The 17,376-nt window shown below is 44.5% G+C and overlaps 1 protein-coding gene across 4 annotated transcripts in view; it reads left to right on the plus strand.

The window, feature by feature from the left end:
- MACROD2 (mono-ADP ribosylhydrolase 2) overlaps positions 1-16,113 on the plus strand; it is an 858,592-nt gene extending 842,479 nt beyond the window's left edge. For all 4 annotated transcript variants that reach the window (XM_064510050.1, XM_064510049.1, XM_064510053.1 and 1 more), the window contains 3 exons: positions 7,345-7,431; positions 13,472-13,540; positions 15,843-16,113. In XM_064510050.1, the coding sequence (XP_064366120.1) occupies positions 7,345-7,431; positions 13,472-13,533 (149 nt within the window). In that variant the 3' untranslated portion in view covers positions 13,534-13,540; positions 15,843-16,113. The remainder of the gene's footprint in view (positions 1-7,344; positions 7,432-13,471; positions 13,541-15,842) is intronic.
- The last annotated feature ends 1,263 nt before the right edge of the window (positions 16,114-17,376 follow it).

The raw sequence follows: 17,376 nt of genomic DNA on the forward strand, positions 1-17,376 counted from the left end.
TCATATTCTGCTCGGTTTGGTTCTAGGAAGCTGATGGGTTTATAAAACTTAAAACAAGTGCTTGTCCTGGACTTGGTCAGTGTTTAGAAATGGAAGTACTCTTTCCAAAACAGTTACCTGGTAATATCAAGACATTTCAACCACGTATGCTGTATACTCTACCTCTGGTTATCCAAGATTTTATTAAGGTTATCTATTTTTGTTTGTTTGTTTACCTTTTCCTGCTGCCTGCTATATCTTTCTATCACAAAATGTTTGGAGAATACAGCATACCTGGAAGGTCACATCTATTTATAGAGCTTGGTGCAACTTTATGTGCCTCTCATTCTTGAGAATATTCTGTTCTCTTTTAATTTGCACGATTTAGGTTGGGGATCTCTGGATAAATAACAGGAAAGAATCTGTTTCTCCTGCACGCAGTATTTTGTTAGTGCCTTTCAGGTTAAACCATACGCCCTCCTTATTTACCCTTCTGCTGCTATTCCCTGCTGCTTGGAAGCTCATTCTTCATATACTCAGCAATATTCTCGAAAAGGAATTGAACGCGGTATTTTCCAGGGCTCCTCTTTGACTCAGCACTAATCTCGTCCAGAAGCAGTGACCCCAGAAATAAATGGTTGCAGCCGTGAGGGCGAGCAGCTCTGGCTGTGCTTTATTGGCAGCTCAGGCAAAGCCTATTTTCGCCCTGCGCCCGCGGCATGCATTTTCACCCAGCCGTGCTCCTCGTTGCAACCGGCCATGGATGCTCTGCGAAGGTGGGGTGCTTGTCCTAAAGCTTTCAAATGTTTGGAGGGGGCTTTGCTCTCTTTTAGCTCATAGACAATTCACTGTTATCTGTGTCCCCCCCAGTTTCTTACTCTCTCCCTTTTCTTCCTTAAAATTCCCCTTTATCATAATTATTGTTTCCGTTCGTGCCCAGCGCCTCCCCAGTTCTCCTACAGCTGCTCAGGGCGAAGGGCTGCCGCAGTCTCTTCTGTTTAGAGCTGCTCCTTTCTGACGGGAAGGGAGGGCTTCTTCACCGCCTCTGAAATGGATGCAGTGCGGTGCTCTGACACATCTGGCCTACTTATGAGATCCGGGACCTCTTTGCTTTCTAAGTGTATTGGTGTGCTGCAGTTGCAGCGAGATTATTTGAAATGCCCAGGAAACGTAGCGAATGCAAGATTGAAATGGAATAGGGACATGGTACGCGCTGATGGAAAATCTCACCGCAATGTGAGCTATTAAATTGTTCGTGATGGAGAGGAAAGGAAGGCCTATTAGAGCTACCGGGCACCTGGAGCAGCTCTTCAAAATTAAGGATCATGTTCTCACCCCAGCTTTGTGGCACAGAGGGGAATTAAACCTGCCGTACAAGGACAGCTGGAGACAGACTAGATGCATGGTAATGAACATGGTGGATGCGCAGAAAAAATGTGTTGTGATGGGAGTGGATGTATGGGTATCGTTCTGGCGGCCTGTGGTTGTTCAGCAGACTTGACACCGTGGCCAAGGAGCAAGGGAATATTTCTGAATGACCAAGTGGATGTTATCACTGATGAAAGATGAGCCTTAGGAAACCTGGAGAATTCCTCTGCCTTACAAAAAGGATCCTCCAGAGCTGCAATTTCTCACACCTATGCAGCTTTCTAGGATCAGGGATCTAGTGATGAGGAACAGAATTAAGTAATTTATAAATTTAGTAAGTGGTTAAAAGCAGCAAGGAACATGCCAGAATGGGAAAGAAAGGTAAATAATCAAGCTATTTCCAGAGACCTCTATGCATTCAGAAAAATTGCCCTTTTCATAATACCACTGAGGATACTATCTATCTGCCTCATTTATAGGCAAGGAGATGGAGCACAAGCGCACTGAAAGCCATTCGAGGCCGATAATCTATGAGTTTGAATATACCAAGCAACATTTCAGTTACGTTAACAGACAGCAATTTAAGGATGCAAGGAAAGCGTCTGGGGGGTCCGTTTCAGTTATTCCCTGCTGGAGGGTTCCTCTCCGATGGCAGGTTTCACATAAAGAGCTTGGGGAAAACAGCGATGTGGCCCCTTACGCAGCAAAGACTTTGTCAGAAAAAAAATTCAGGAAGGACTTTACTTAAAACGCCGTGCCCTTGTGTTCACCAGGGGCCTGCTGTGCGCAGGTTTATCCAGTTGCTACAGAGAGACAAAAGGTACAAAGAGCTCCCGATGGGCACTGGTGATTTTAGAGGCACCCAATTTGTATGGGTCTTAGGGACCATATTGCTGCGAGACCGTCCTCACCGCACGCCCCGTCCCACCTTCAGGGAAGAGGAGGCGTAATGAGCTTTGCTAAGAGTATGTCTAATAAAGGGCTGGAAGGGGATAGGGATAAGCGGGTCTTAGACACTTTTAAATCGCATTAGAAAGAAATTGCAGGAGACGACGGCCGATGGCCCCGCGGGAGGGCACGCGGCCCCTTCCGCGACCGGGGGCCCATGCCTGGCTCTAAGAAACGATGCTCAGCTCCTTCGAAAGGCCAGCAGAGCTAGTGTCCCAGCCGGCAAGCCCTCCTCTGAAATCTGCATCCTTCTCTTTTCATCTCTGTGGTGCCTAATTGCCAGATTTTTTTTCTCTCTGATCAAGGTAGAATATTCCCGATTTAACAGATGGAGACATTTGTTGTTAATGAAGCCGTGCTGAATAGCAAGAGGTGCCTTATGGCAGCTCCGTTCCTGCAGCCTCCGCGGGGTTTTCCTTGACCCGTGAGTCAGGGAACAGCATCCAGGGGTGAAACTGCCCACAGATTTTAACATAACTAAATAAAGACGGACCACAACTGCTGTGTCTTAGAGCACCGAGAGCAGCTGGGTGATTTTAACGTGAGTAGCCGTAGAAGAAAAAAGTATAAATCTTGCATGTGGGAGAATTTGGGCTGGTTAAAAGGGCCACTCACTGCAGATGGAGGCATTGAATAGGAGTCAAGCTGAGCCCTTGTATCACGGACAGCTTCGGTTCCTAAGTGAAGCAGCATTTCTAATGCCTCTAAAATGCAGCAGTAAACAAAGTACATGAAGGTTTGACAGTAACATTAGCAAATAGCTACAGTGAAATGACTGAGAAGGAAAAAAGCCCAGCTCTGGCTATTTGCAGAACAAGAAAAATGGAACAGGTTTTGACAGATAAGACAGTGCGGCTCTGGGTCAGAAGAGCTTTGTCTTTTGTTTTTGTTGCTGCTAATGACAAATTGCGCCTTCAAATTTTAACCAGAGAAATTTGGATTTTTAAGAAGCCTCTGTCTCTCAGTGTCTCCCAATTTGGAGAAGCATATTTACAGCTATACTCAAGATAATACATTTTATTTAGCGGGTATGAATCAGAGAAAACTGGATCATTCAGAATAATTACAATATAGTTTTCATATTACATAATCACAGAGGTGAATTTCCAAGGTATATAACAAGAACAGAAGTGAATGCTATACAAATAAGTCATGAGTAATTAATTTCCCCAGTTGCAGCTTGTCCACAGACAGGATATTATTTTCTCTGAATTGCTATGGTGTGACCCAGAATTCTGGGGGAGATAATTTACAGGAGTAATGACCTTGCCTTTTCACCTGTAAAAACAGAAGCAATTTTTTTTTCCTCAGATATTCAGAATGATCCCAGAGCCAGGATTTCCCATGTAGTTATAAGACTTTTAAAACTAGGGATTTTTTGAAGATTTAAGTTATCTTGATATGCCCTGATTGCACCCACAGAACTCATTTATGCATGAAATCTGTTTTTGTTTGTCTTATAACTAGTCTGTGACCTTGAAACAAGCTGTGAACTAATTGCAGAAATCCAGATTCCTGATGGAAAACCCATTTGAAAAATCCCTTCCCCAACCCTGGTGTTTTCTAAGGCCGTTCTCAAAGGCCGGGTTGTGCTGAGGGAGACCAATCTCCCAGGCCTGCTCGATGGTCGGTGCAGACATATAGGCCCTGTAAGGAGGGCAAAGCCTAGCTGATCAGGGAAAAATGAGTTTGATGGATTGCTGTGTGTTACAGCTTCTAAGCCTATATAGTTGCCTGCTTTTATCACTTGATATAGATGCAAACCTTGTGCAAAGGAGGGGGAGAGGGCTTACACCTTTTACGTATTAATTTATCAAGAGTGTGGAAAATAGCTAGATGCCTAACTTCCATATTTGGGCACTTTTAAAATTGATGCTACTGCACCAACATGTAGCACAGCTTCATTTTAATCTCATGAATTGCATGTGAACATGGAAACCTGTTTCTCCAAAGGAACAATTGTGTGTGAACTGCAACCACGTGGAACTAGGGACAGCTTGTGACTATGAGGGAGAAAAAGATTAAATAACGGTATGGAGATTTCCATCTTCCTAGCAAATATTTGTCTTATGTGTTTAAAAATGCTTGGAGTCAGTCGTCCCTGAAGTTGTAAGCCTGTTGTCACTAGCTTTGCTCGTTGTATAAGCAGCCTACAAAGGGTTATGGTAATCAACTCTGGCAGTGGTGCAATTGGAAATGGTAATTGAAATTGAAAGTGGTGTCTCCTAGGCTCCCTCTATTTCAGTAGCTCTCATCTCCTGCTCCGAGTCCTGAGATACGTCTGGTGTTCATGCTCTAACCTGCAGCAATCACAGCGAGGAGCGGGGGAGCCTCCGCAGTGAATCAGTTGTCAGGGTGGTTCTTGTTCTGATCAGATGCTTTTTTTTTAGGGGGAATGGGCTCGTTTCTGGGCCGCGCGCAGTCTGAAGGTGCAGCAAGCAAGGAGCTTTTTGGAAAATCCTTCTTCCACACGCTTGTCAGTGTAGCGACACTCCTCCCCCCCACCACAGTGATAGCGAGGGGCAAGATGAAGATTTATATTAACAGAGTTTCAAAGCCTGTCTGAAAACCAGCTGATCCAACGTGCAGGCTTCCTCCCAAGGTTTGCAGTGGGACTCAGCTTTGTTCAGGTTTAAAATACCTTCTTCCTCATTTGTCCCTAAACGTTGCTATCATTTTGTGGCTGGTAATATCCAACAAGCAACACAGGCTGTAACAACCCCAGAATAGCCCAAATCCGTTCCCGGTGTGGATGGGGAATCAGCTATCCAGATTTGGAAAGAAGACAAAAATGCATAACATGCATTAGTGTTCTCCTGACAACGTTTATGGCCCTAAACCCTTTGAAAACTGATTTTGCAAATTTGCTTCTGTTGTTACTCTTCCCAGTCTCTCCCCAGGGCTGCTCCAGGCTCACCTCAATCTGGCCCCAAGCCGCAAACTGCTGCTTTTGGTGTTGAGGGCCCTCAGCTCCTTCTGCTTTCATCCTTGCAGCAGAAGCCCTAATTAGCACAAGCGCACACGTGTGTGCATGCACACGTGCACAAAATGTCTTGCCTTTTATTAAGCTCTGTCTTCCCCTAGCACCTGCCCACTGTGTGAGAGCATTTCTGAAGTCGAACCTGAGAAACCTTTCAGCAGCGTGGGGAAGCCAGGCACGCCAGCTAGTTAACGGGACATGTTGGATAGGACCTGGGACCTTTGCACAGGCGTCTTTAGGAGCTGACAACAGCAGAGCGGCTCGGCTGTTACAGAAACCGGGAGCCAAGACATAACCTGTCATATCATGTCTACTTTATTGGGTTAATAGACTGCGGTTTAGAGGAGGCAAAGTCTGATTCACGGGCGTCAGCTGCCAGCCTGAGCGCGTCGGTGCTTAGCAGGGCTCCTGAATACACGCCGCAGACATCTGGGGTGGCTTGGTAGGAACGTTGTCTTCACTGCAGGCTGCACTCGTTGCTGGGAGGTTGGGTTTTTTCCCCGAAATTTTGTTTTCTATATAGCCATTTCCCCAAGCAAGATGTAGCATGGCCCGAATGAGATGATTCAGTGAATCCTCCTTGATTAATCAGCGCTTTGATAGTCATCCAAATTTCATATTGATTTTGCTAGAAGGAATCGGTCAGGGATTTTGAGCGTGCTACTCCCAGCCTTGTGCTTGACAAGTTCCTGGCACGGGCAGATGCTGCCACAAGGGAGGGACAGCACTTTCGTCCTTCGCGCATGTGCAGGAGAGCAACAGGCAACGGGCTAGGGAAGCATAGGGTGGTCGATAGGATGATTCGCTGAAGGATTTTTCGAGTAGAAATGTTGCAATGATCAGCGACATCTCCATGGCTGTGAGGTCGTCTATCACACTTCCCCCTCTGCAACTGGGGGGAATTGAGCTTTTCAGTGGTTATTCGTGTTTCTCTCTGCATTTGCTGACTACTTGTTTTAGCTTTTCTATGCTTAGTAAAAGCATAGTTCAATGGAAGTCGCCTCTAAGACTAGCATTGCCAACATAGGAAGCACAGAGGGGGACTAAAATCTCCATTACAGTACATGGGGTTGCAGATACAGTTAGAAAGAAAACTGGCAGAAAACGTCAGTGTAGATATGTGTTTATGGACAAACTAAAAGTAGCACATTGAAGTGCATTAAGAAAAAAAATAGCTGTCCACAGGAAGGAGAAAGAGGTGTTTAAGTGACCTAGAATGTTTTATCTGTCTGTGTTGCTGAAGACATGAATGATTTCAGCTTAAAAGTAAGCCATTTCTGAAGTGTTTCAGACCTTGCTGTACTTTGCTGTCTCGTAATAACCAAAATATCTAGATTGCTTAGCAACCGATAGCTTGGCATCCCATAGTTCAGCCACAGGATAGGTGCGAGAGCCTTCGGAGTTGCCACAAAAGTAGAAGTACCAGGATTAACTAGTTATTAACTAAAAATTGGCCTCTCCGCACCCTAAATAGTAGAATATTAGGAGATCTCTGTATGAAACAGCAAAGACATTTTATTTCTATTTCAGATATTGCCAGGAGATTGAATCTGAGTTTCCAGATGAGCCTGAGGCAGGAGAGAGAAAAATGTGGAGTTCCAGCAATAAAAGGCATCTCCCTAAATTCAAATTCGAGTTTGTGCCTGGCTCCCGAGAACGTCTGAACTCTCACTGTGCCTGGTTTTATTCCACCAGCTACAGAAACTTTCTAAGTGTGATTAGGTCCCCACCGTATATTGCATTTTACAAGCAGACGGGGTTCTTCAAAAACTATGAGAAAAGAGTGGCGGGGAGGCAGCAGCACACACTATGATGTGGTTTTAATAATCCTAGTTACAAAAGAGTGCAGATCTCTACAAATATTCAAGCAATTACTTTCAAACCATGTTCCTCCCTCTATATCCTCTGCCCTTTTCTCTAATGGCTGCTGCTATACAGCAGCAGAATCTATAAAAGTAGGAGCGTACCAGAGGAAAGAGAGAAAAAAAATGGCATGCACAGTCTGAGAATTATACGTTAATCAGGTGCTGTAAGTGTTGATTTTTCCCCTTCTTTGGCTTGTCTTACAGGAGAAATGCAAGAGAAAGAGGAAACTTCTGCAGAGCCTATGAAAGTTGAAATTTCTTCTGAAGCAGCGGATGTTTCAAATAATGATGGTATGTTGCTCCAATGTTTTAGTTGTCTGAAGTGCATACATAGCATACCTTTTTAGGAGTTGTTTATACAGTTCAAAAAACCAAGAAATGTATTTGTAATCTCTTCAGGTGAGTCTTCTGAGAGTTTATGCCATCTCCACTGTCACCTGCTAGAGGCTTATGAATTTTTTTAGCAATGTCTGGATCTTTCAGGTCTAGATCTGCATTCCTAATGGCCTATCAAGATTCAATGGAGTATGTTTCCCATAAAACTGACTCATAGGATGTCCTTGGAAATCTAGTGGAAGTACCTTTTCAGTGCCATGCCACTGCTTTTCTCATTGACTCAGTTGATATGTTCAATTGGTATGTTCAGTCTGCTTTCCTTTTAACTAAGCCATATTTGGGGCCTACTGTAACCTTGGTCTGGAAATTGATTTGGCCAAGTTATATCTGGTTACGTCCAGAAGTCAGAAGAAAATATTTCTGAAAGCCTCTGTGCTAGGGCCTGACTCCACCATGGGGTAAGTATTGCTTATAAAATTACTCTGGACTCATATGTTGACCTCTAATCAGTATTAAGCTCCTTCTAGCTTGGAGCTGACTTCCCTTCCCGCTTCTTCAGCGTTTCTATATAGTTTGATTTGGTGGAAAATGGAAGTTGTCTCTGAAGAAATTTACTACTAATAAAACAATAAGGATTTTGAGACTTAACAGAAGTTATGGTCAGCTTTGTGACCATTATCAACCCGAACCTCCTGGCTTGGAACTCAACAAAATTTTTTTCTCATTGACTTCAATGAGAGGATAGTCTAGGTGTCTGGCAAAGCCCTGGCAGGGATTGAGTACCAGGACCCTACTGCAGCTCTGTAGTGCTTAAGCAATTCATACACTAAAACATGACCTTCTGGGCTCTTACTGTGCATAAAGAAGCACGAATCAGTGTGCTTCTATTTTTTCAAGGCAAACCCTTTACGACTCTTCCAGACTGGCTCTTACAGTTTAATAAAACTACATAAGGGGCTGTCTTGGCTGTCACTTGATAGGTCCTCTTTTCTGCTCCAAGAGGCAGTGTCTTTGGAATTGGGCTTCCAGTCCCAATTTTGTCGTATGTTATCATGAAGTGGTTCCCTTCTGTAATGAAGACTGATTTTGATCCATCCTTTAACCTCTTTAGCATTTACTGAATACAAATTCAAGACATACTTTTTCATCTCAAAGATGAAACAATTATTTTCTTTTTGTTATTAATTACACAAAGAATCTAACCTTGATTTCCTTTCTCTGATGTCATATCATGCCACAACATTTGACTCAGTGGCCAGTTTTGATATTGGACTGTAAGGAATTTTCTGCAAGAACAGGAAAAGAAAGCATCCATAATGGATTTTCTTTTTTTAAATACTAGAGGCTGTGCTGTTACTAAAAAATGTGCAGAATAAAGCCAAAAGAGCCTTCTATCCTCATCCCCTGAATAAGCCAACCAAAAAATTCACAGTGACATTAAAATATTTTCATTTCCGATCCCTGGAATGGTCTGGAGTACTTAGTGAAAACAAATCAAAATTTTGTGAAAGAATATCGGGGATTTCCCACTGGAAAGAAAAGTGATCACAGGCCTACTCTAAGGTGTGCGGTAGCACAGCACAGCTGGTTCAGCTGGCAGATAGCTTCTGCCGTGATGATCTTAATAGGTTTTTTTGTTTCAGTTGTTGCTTATCTTGTAAGGGCTTTTACATTTAACTCATCTTGTAACTTCCCTTTCTGTGAACTTTCTAAGTTGTACAGGACTGGAATAGGGTGTCTACTAAGGCTGCAGAAAACTGCTCTGATATGAAGAGAGGGCTTCATTTCTTCACAGCTTAAGTTGCTACTGGGATCATAGTACGGGGTTGTTCTTCATGTGGTCATGTATCACATGTTAAAAAAAATAAAAACACAGAAAGGATCAAAATCCTCGTACGTTGTTTTCTCTTAAGAGTTAAGTTTCACTGAAAAAAGCCTGAAGAATTTCTAAATGTACTAGGTACTAGCTGAGATTAAAAAAAAAACATAAAAAGATTTCCTGTGACAGTAATTTTTATGCAAATTGCCTATTTTTTCTCTGGTCCCTTTCCTCTGCCCCAGGAGAGCTCATCACTTCACAGCTGAAAGCACAAGAATATATCAGTCGGTACCCCTTGGCAGCCTGGCTCTTGTTTTTTAATTTCATGTACCATGTCACAGTGAAAAGTGCTTTATAAAAGCAGCGAGTTTAGACAGATGAGGTAGATCTCAATATTGGTTCATCTAGTGGGCAGGGCTGTAATAGTGATATATTTCAGAAATTACTATTATTTGAAAGCTGGGCATGATACTCCCTCAGAAAAGCTGTCAGAGGGTGTGCGGGTAAGCCTGACTAGGTAGGTATATATGTATATACAGACGTACAGGTAGCTGTTGGCAATCGCTGTCGACAACCTGAGCAAAGATCCCTGGCTCTTGTGTTACTCGTACCCAGGGCAGATGTGCTGGTTAGTATTCCTAATGACTACGAAAGACACTTTTGGTGATAGGTTTCCTAGACAGTGTTTCTCTGCTGGCATATTTTTTTTTTATCCCACCAAAGCTTCCAGGATTACGAAGGTAGATATTAGTTTCCAGCTGGTATTAGGTGGATCAGACTGTTCACTGCTTTAATAATGGGGTTACTTGTTCGTTCTTTTTATTTCAAGTCTTTGGAAAGCTGCATCTTGACTTGCTGACACGATAGGAGGAAAGAAAAAGATGAAGCGGTCTCAAAGGAAGTGTCAAACCCCAAACTCCAAGTTGTTTCATAAGCCAGTGCAAGTTGATGAATACCGTAGCAGTAACCTGACCTTCACGTGATTTGCAGAAGCAATATAAAAGCAAGATCTCAAACAGCTAACGCCGTCTTGCATTTTAGATTGTTGATGTAATATCCAAAAAACAAGTAACTACCAAGTAAAAAGATGCACATATCCCATCACAGCACAGTAGGTTTGATTCAAAATAGACACGGTTTTCTTTCCTGAGCAATCTGGAGTTATAGTTAAATGTGCGATAGCTAAGTTACATAAATGCAAAGTGAAACATTGTTTAGGAAGGAGCTGAAGAAATAGATTATTTTTGCAATATGAGTCTGACTGAGCTCCTATTTAAATCAATACAGTAATACTTTTCTTTCATCTGCCAACCAGGTCTGCAGCATAATGTCCTTTGGGGGAAGAATGCTCTCTCTCACACAGACAACTCTAAACTTAGTTTTCCATTCTCCCATTTACCTGTCTTTTTCACTTAGATGATGAGCTATAACTCCTGGCTACATGACCTTTAAGAGGAGGCCTTGCTGCTGAACCACTTCCCCCAGTTCAGCAGAAACTGCAGCGCTTTGATGAAAGTGTGCTGGGTGCTGGGTTATTTGGGCACCGGTCGGCTCTCCTTCGGGGGCACTTGCTTGGCTTTGAGGGGAAACCCTTCTCGAGTCCCTGCCTGAGAGCTGCCAGAGAGTTCATGGATGGAGAGGGAAGCAGTGGACAGGCACTGCCCAACAGGTCGGGATGTAAGAAAAACCAGAACGCAGCAGCGCAGAGAGAAAGGTCCATTTCCACTGCAACCTCCCCATGCTTCGCTACGGCACGGGGAGCGGGTAACACTGAATTTAGGAGACAGGCAGCTTCCTTGAACTTGTGGTGCTTCCCGGAGATGCCGAGCTCCTGGCCTTTGTACCGCGGTGCTGCAGGTGCAAAAAGCCTGCTAACTTATGTTAGCAGTTTAACGCTTCCACAAACCTTGGTGAGAGGCGAGAAGGATGCTTGTGGCTCGGCTAACCTCCTAGGTCTGACACTAACTCGTGCTGGCCGGTGAGTCACGTCCCTGCGTTCCCCGTGGTAGTTCTTCCCTCTGCGCTTGCACTGCGTACTCTACTGCCGTGCTGCTTTACCAGCTAAATATAGAGGATTATGTAGGTGGTCTTGCAGTGACGTCTCACGCAGTGGTCTGGAGAAGCTTGTTCTGCAGTTACAAGATCTTCCTGTCCCTGTCAGCGCCAACGCCAAGAGCTGAGCTTAGTCGCAAATGCAGAAAAATGCTAAAAACAAAACTCGCAGGTGCCTTAGCACTTCTGAGCAATCTCTCAGCTGCCGCAAGAACAGTGGGGTTTTCTTTTTTGGTGATTCCGGATGCCCATCTGCGATTTCCACTGGCAAAACAATCCAGTCTCGGGATTTTGTTTCTTTCCCACTGGCAGGGGTTCTAGGTTTCAGGATGCCTGCGGAGCTCGAGTGCCATCGCGGGGTTTCTCCTGCATGAGAAGGACAGCGTGGGGTTGCCCGTAAAGCGTGCCTGGGTGGTCTGTGATTTGGCCGTCTGAACGCGAGGTGCTACCTGCGGGAGTAGGGTGGGCTGCTTGTAACCGTCAGAAAGGAAGAGGGGCGAGGAGGAATACTCATTTTGGATGCTGACAGAGCTGAACCTCGGCTTTCAAATGAAACTTGCGTTCTGAAAGCAACCTCTGTGAAATTGTGAGCGAAGCCTCACGGTGCTTTCAGAAAGCCAAGCCAGTGAAATTGGCTGACATAATGAGGCTGAGCAAGGCTGCTGTCATCAGTGCGCAGCAGCCTTTCCTTAATGATTTTTTATTAAGCATCCTGTCTTTGCTATGCAAATGCATATAAAGAACACAACATAGCTAAATGCGATGTGCATCAGAGCTCCATAATCAGGAGCGGATACTTTTCTTATTAGTCATTGCATGCATCCAGGAAGCCATTACAGTATCTGTTCTGCATATGTATGATGAATAATTTACAAATAATTCATCAAAATCCTAACAGGTGTATTGACATGATATCGACTCAGAGATCATACTGCCTGGCTCAAAGTAGCACAGTTATTGATTTGGGTTTTTTTCCCCCCCTCATCCTCCCTTAATTTCTAAATCTTTCTTTCAGGTTTGAGGTTTTTGCCTGTCACTCACATCAAATGACCCATATTCTGCAGTTGATACCGCAATATAAAACAAAGTTTTTTAAAGCAAAGTGCTAATATAAATGGCCTTATTAAAATTCATTCCAGAATAAATACCAATACTAAAAATACATCTCCTGAAGCAACCCCTTTGTATTCAGTCTAGATAGGACCGATCCCACATGTTTATATGACATTTTTGCAAAAGTCATATTGAAATGAATTTAAGCCTCGTATTTAAATTGTTTCTTGTTTTTCAGTAATTTTAAATGGAAAAATAAGGTTGTTTTCATAAATTCATAGTGCGCTAGTATGTATAGGAATATTTTCCCCGAATCCTCCCATAGGCTACAGCAGTTTGCAGTTGAAGGACATCCTGAGGCAGCATCTCTGTAATTAGAGATGGAGCCACATTCAAGCCACAGCTTAGTCCGGGTTCTCACCAGGAACTTAGTGAAAAGCCTGAGGATGTTCAAATCAAAGATTTTGCTGTGTCAACCAAAGACTCCATGCAAGGAATTCTTTTTGATGTCATGTCGGGAGGTGGAGAGATCTGCAGACCTCATTAACATGGCTGATGTGAAAAACCTCCCCGTCTGATGCTAAGAAATGCTTGTGCATCTGTGTAACCCTCTAACTGCAGCAGAGTGACACTCCAGTAGGAACAGGCAAAGGTCAAGACCATTTAGTCCAGTGAAACTCTACATCACCCTTTGGTGGTACCTGTGCCTCTCTCTATGGTCTATGGAGACAGAGGAGGGCGATTAAGCTCCTCAGGCACCTCAGTTAGGTGTCAAAGTTAGACTGGATGAATTTGGGCTGAAAAGAAACTCTAGCTCTAGAGGCTGGCGTTTCTGGTGATACTGAAGCATACGCCCGTGCAGAACTGTTTGTCAGGGTTTCCCCGTAATTGTGGACAAATTGTGGACAAAGATGGCTCGCCTAAGAGACACTGCTGCAGATTTACGGCATCGAATTTTTAATGCAGTAATTGAACTCTGTCCCCTTTGGGTTAGAAGTGGTTGTTACTCAATGTGATAAACTCAACATGTATTGTGGATAGAATTTGACAACTGTCTTGTTTTGTTTTCAGCTGAAATGAATAGTCAGGTTGAAAGTATAAGCGACCCTACAGAAACAGAGCCGGAAGCTTAACTAATAGGTAAGACACTTATGGCTATTTACCCCCTTATAGCAAGCATGCATTTTCCCTTCAGCTTCCATTTGAAAACTAGATTTAGAAACGACCGTAATTAAAGTTAGACTTCACAAAAAAATAGAAAGAAAGACAGAACACAAAGAAAAAGAATTTGGCCAGTACGGCATATATTGTGCAAAAAATAAAAATATCCAGTAGACTTGGTTTGTCAAGTAAATGTTATAGTAGCTTTCTGCAACTGTAACGGATTTAGACAGTGCATGGTCTTAGATCATCAGAAGGCAAGACAGCACCAAGATAAGCAATGGAAGAGTAACTGAGTGAACAATTTTTGGCATTGCTTAGGAAAATGACAAGCAATTTATACTGGTTGGAACCAAGTTCAGTTCTGTGCAATCTGTATTCTGGGAACAACAGGTTTGTGTCATGAGGGGTTTATTGCCCTTGGCTCTCTGATGCCTAACGTCACTGCTAACTATGCTGTTGTAAAGCAAAGCAAAGTCAGGGAGCTGCTTTTTGGAGCTTTGCTGCTTTACGCACCGAGTGATGGTGCTGTTGCAGGAGTGCACAACGGTGGTTACTGCAGCAGAATTGTTCATATACTTAAAGAGCTTCAGTCCTAGATAAAAATGATTAATTTGCTAGGAAGACGAAAGTCCAAGGCCCACCCTCAATTACAAAAAGCAGTTGCGATTCCTATCTCAGCAGTACAGTTTTAAAGCGTTAATACGCAACGCTTCCTCTGTGGAGGGTTATTATAAGATGCCAATATCATATACAGCAAGATGTGTTATTTATGCTTGTAATGGGATTTCATGTAGCTCAGGACCAAATATAGAAGCTTCACAACAGTGGCAGCTGTATCACGGAGATTTAAAATACAAGGTCTTATTACCGAGCATACCCCTTTGTCCTTGTCAGCATATTGACAGTGTGCTGCCGTGCTGCTGGAATGAGAAATACGGCCGATGGGGGCCCCGTTAAGAAGTATTGAAGCAAAACTAGAAAGAACCCTCGTGGTTAAAATACTGCTTCCACGGTTCTTCCTGTTTACGTCCCCTTTCCCAGCTTCTGGTTTTATGCTCTGTTAAAGAAAGGAAGGAAAAGAAACTAGTAAAATCCTCACTGTTAAAAATACGTTGAAAGGTTAATGCCCTGCACTGGTTTTAAAAACGTGTCTGACAGTTATTACTGCTTTCACATGATCTGAAGGAAGTCTGTATTTTGTGCTGCATTTTCCCGCAGAAATTAATGTCTGCGAATGTTTTGGATTGGAGCCCTTTTTGCTTTATGAAGGTGAAGTTCAGAGGAATAATACCACAATTAGCAGTTAATTAATAAATCTCTTCAATTGCACTGCAAGGTCTGGCTCTACTGGCACTATCTGGAAGCAGAGGGGCCTGAGCCAGGGGTACAAAATGCCTTTCCCAGCATTTTAATGGCATGTACAGGATTAGAAGTAGAAATTGAATTCTTCCCCGCTCTCTACTTAAGTCCTTCCGACCCTGTTGCCACTGCTTTAATTGCAAGGAGCGGGTCCGCAGAGGAGGATTGATCAGCTTGTTAAACTTCAAAGCACAGCACTCCCCAGGGTCTTTCAGAGCCAAGGAGATCCCTTCAGTTACTGCACTTAGTATTTTAATGTAGTTAGTTCTAAAAAACATTGCAAGGTCTAGCACCAAGGTGCCTACTGGAGCTGGGAAGTCTCCAGCAGTGGAGACACAGGGCCGAGTAGGTAGCATGTTGCTATGGAAAAAACACAACCCTAATTAGTGGTGTGGCTTTGCATCCCTGATTTGCGTGGCCATGCTTGCAAATCGCTGCCTTGGGCTTGCTGATGGAGTAAACGTGGAAGGCAGGAGGATGCCCCAATTGCTAGGGGAGCCCCGGGGCTGAGCTGCGGCAAGGGGGCAGGAGGACTCGCTGGGCACAGGCGGTCCCACGGGAGCATTTTGCAAGATAGGAAAAGTCGTGGTGACTTGGAGAATAAATGCATGTGCGAAGCTACAGGCTAATGGTTATGGTAGCCTGCCAAGGCAGAAGCACGTGCTGATCTTGTCAGGTTTTCCTTGGTGGGAGGGAGAAGCGCTGTCTGGTTGCACACCCACGGGGTGCTGTGCTCGCGTGGGACGCTGTAGAAATAATAGCGTCTTCTGCATATAAACCTTGTGACATGTGCAAGGTCTGCAGCCATGTCACAAAGGTTCGACTTTGCTTCCACAAAGGGTTTTGATAGCAATTTAATGCACAATGCCGTTTTTTCTTTCTCTTTCTTTTTTTCTCTCGCCCTGTGCCCGCCACGAAGGAGCGCCACGCGAGACGAGGACGGCGGACGGCGGCTGGACGGCAGGCACCGACATCGTACGGCATCATCGCGACTTCTTGGCAGAAAAGAGCACGCAGAGGTGCTCCGCGGGTTGGGAGGGGAGGGAGCTACGGGGAAATGCCTCCTTGCTTTAATTTCTCTTTGTTCTCCATTGCGTTTTGTTCTGTAAACCTGTTGGAAAGAAGCATTAATTTCCCAGTTCTAACAATGTTTTGCAACCACCCCTGCAATTACAACCGTTTCTTCCGAACCACGAGTCCCTGTGTTATATTAGGTCTCTCTCCTTCCTCGTTAGCCCGTCGGGGCCCAGCCCTTTTCGAGCGTCTTTACCTCCTTTCCCAGTTATGGTACTGTCTGCAGGCAACTTGCGGGAGCAAGTTTATCCTACCTTCTTTTTTTTTTCTTTTTGTTTTTTTCCTAAAAGTGTTCCCTAGGATATAAACGGAGATTTGCTGTGAGAACACGAACGGCCACAAAGGATGATAATCCGCGCGCGCTGGTACGCAGCAGCCCTCCCCGCGCTAGGGATTGGAAAGGGAGGCGGCTCCAAACTCCCCGAACCATCGCTGGCCGCCTCCGGGCTGGCGGGTCGGCGGGTGCGGAGGGTGCCCAGCCCTCGGCCCTGCCTTCGCCCTGCCGCTTCCCGGCCCGCGGGAGGGATGCTCGGCCCCCCGCAGCGACACCGTGCCCGGCGGACGCGGGGGTCTCCTACGCAAATCACGCGCGTGGCCTTGGACAGTCAGTGCCCCCGGTCGGTCTCCCCCTTTATGTCCCTTGTTTCGCCTGCACACCGCGATCCCGTGCTCTAGGCATGTCCTTAAAATATTTGTAGGCAACAGCGATCTACCTGACCCTGTGAGTGACGGAGGATAACAGGCAGCCTGCCTTCAAGACACCTTCAGATATGGCTTCTAGCTTTAACAGCTCCACACTGTATCTTGTGTGAGCCCTCATTATATTTTCTACCGCATACGCATGATTTTTTTTTTTTTTAATTAGGGGAAGGGAAAAAAAAGCAATTAACAGTTATTTGGATAAGAATGTCTCGCCATATGTCAATTGTTCTGCCAGCAAATGCTGCGCTGAAATTGTCTGAAAAGGAACAAAGAGGTCTTACGTGCGGTTCTCAAGCACGCTGCAAATGAACTCGGTAGGCGACACGCAGGGTGGGACGACACGCAGCCTGTGTCCGGGGTGCGGTGTGCCACGAAATCCTAGGATTTTACAATGCTGCTGGTAATAATCTGACCGTTTTAAACAAAGTAATTGTTTCCCCTGCCCCAAAAATATGCACAAATCCCCAAATAATTACTCACTAGCTGGCCCCCCCAAAAAAAACAAAACAAGGTGAAAAGACATGGAAATATATCCTTCCTACTGTGATCTAGGTTTATCCCAGCTATAGTAGGTTTGGTGATAACATTTCTGCTGGTGCAACTGAGAAGAACGTGGCCCTAAATGCACATGCCACAGGCTGTAGCATTTGATGACGGCTGTCAGCTCCTGCCTGATT

This window comes from Dromaius novaehollandiae, chromosome 3 (genome assembly GCF_036370855.1).
Source record: "Dromaius novaehollandiae isolate bDroNov1 chromosome 3, bDroNov1.hap1, whole genome shotgun sequence".
NCBI classification, from domain to species: Eukaryota; Metazoa; Chordata; class Aves; order Casuariiformes; family Dromaiidae; genus Dromaius; species Dromaius novaehollandiae.